At 47.6% G+C, this 393-nt stretch overlaps 1 protein-coding gene across 1 annotated transcript in view; it reads left to right on the forward strand.

Moving 5' to 3' along the window:
- EMH_0010710 (uncharacterized protein) overlaps window positions 1-331 on the forward strand; it is a gene marked incomplete at both ends in the record, with an annotated part of 3,924 nt that extends 3,593 nt beyond the window's left edge. The window contains one exon of the mRNA XM_013499035.1: window positions 38-331. Coding sequence (XP_013354489.1) covers window positions 38-331 — 294 coding nt within the window. The remainder of the gene's footprint in view (window positions 1-37) is intronic.
- Window positions 332-393: the final 62 nt, after the last annotated feature.

Raw genomic sequence — 393 nt, forward strand, 5'->3', positions numbered from 1 at the left:
AACGTACTTGTGTCATAATGTTTTTCATGTTTCGCAGCTCATCCCTGATCGGCCACGAGATCCTCTAATGCAATCTAAGGAAGCAGCAGTAGGGTGGCTTCCGTTAACGGACAAAGAGGGTAACTCCACTGACATATACGAAGTTGATTACATACTCAATCAACGTGGATCGGGAAAGGACGTACAGTATCTGGTCAAGTGGAGAGGTGCTCCTGAAGACCGGGCTACTTGGGAACCAGCGTCTAACCTCACAAATTGTTCCGCCCTACTTAGGGCTTGGCGCCGTTATTATAATAAAGTAAGGTCTGCTCAGGAGAATCGCGTGGCTTAGTTGGTTGTGCGCGTCTACTCTTTCGGTCTGTGCAATTGGTAGTAAGTCGGGTTTAAAAAGGG

The sequence above is a fragment of the Eimeria mitis genome, genomic scaffold (genome assembly GCF_000499745.2).
Source record: "Eimeria mitis Houghton genomic scaffold, Emh_scaff393, whole genome shotgun sequence".
Lineage (NCBI taxonomy): Eukaryota > Apicomplexa > Conoidasida > Eucoccidiorida > Eimeriidae > Eimeria > Eimeria mitis.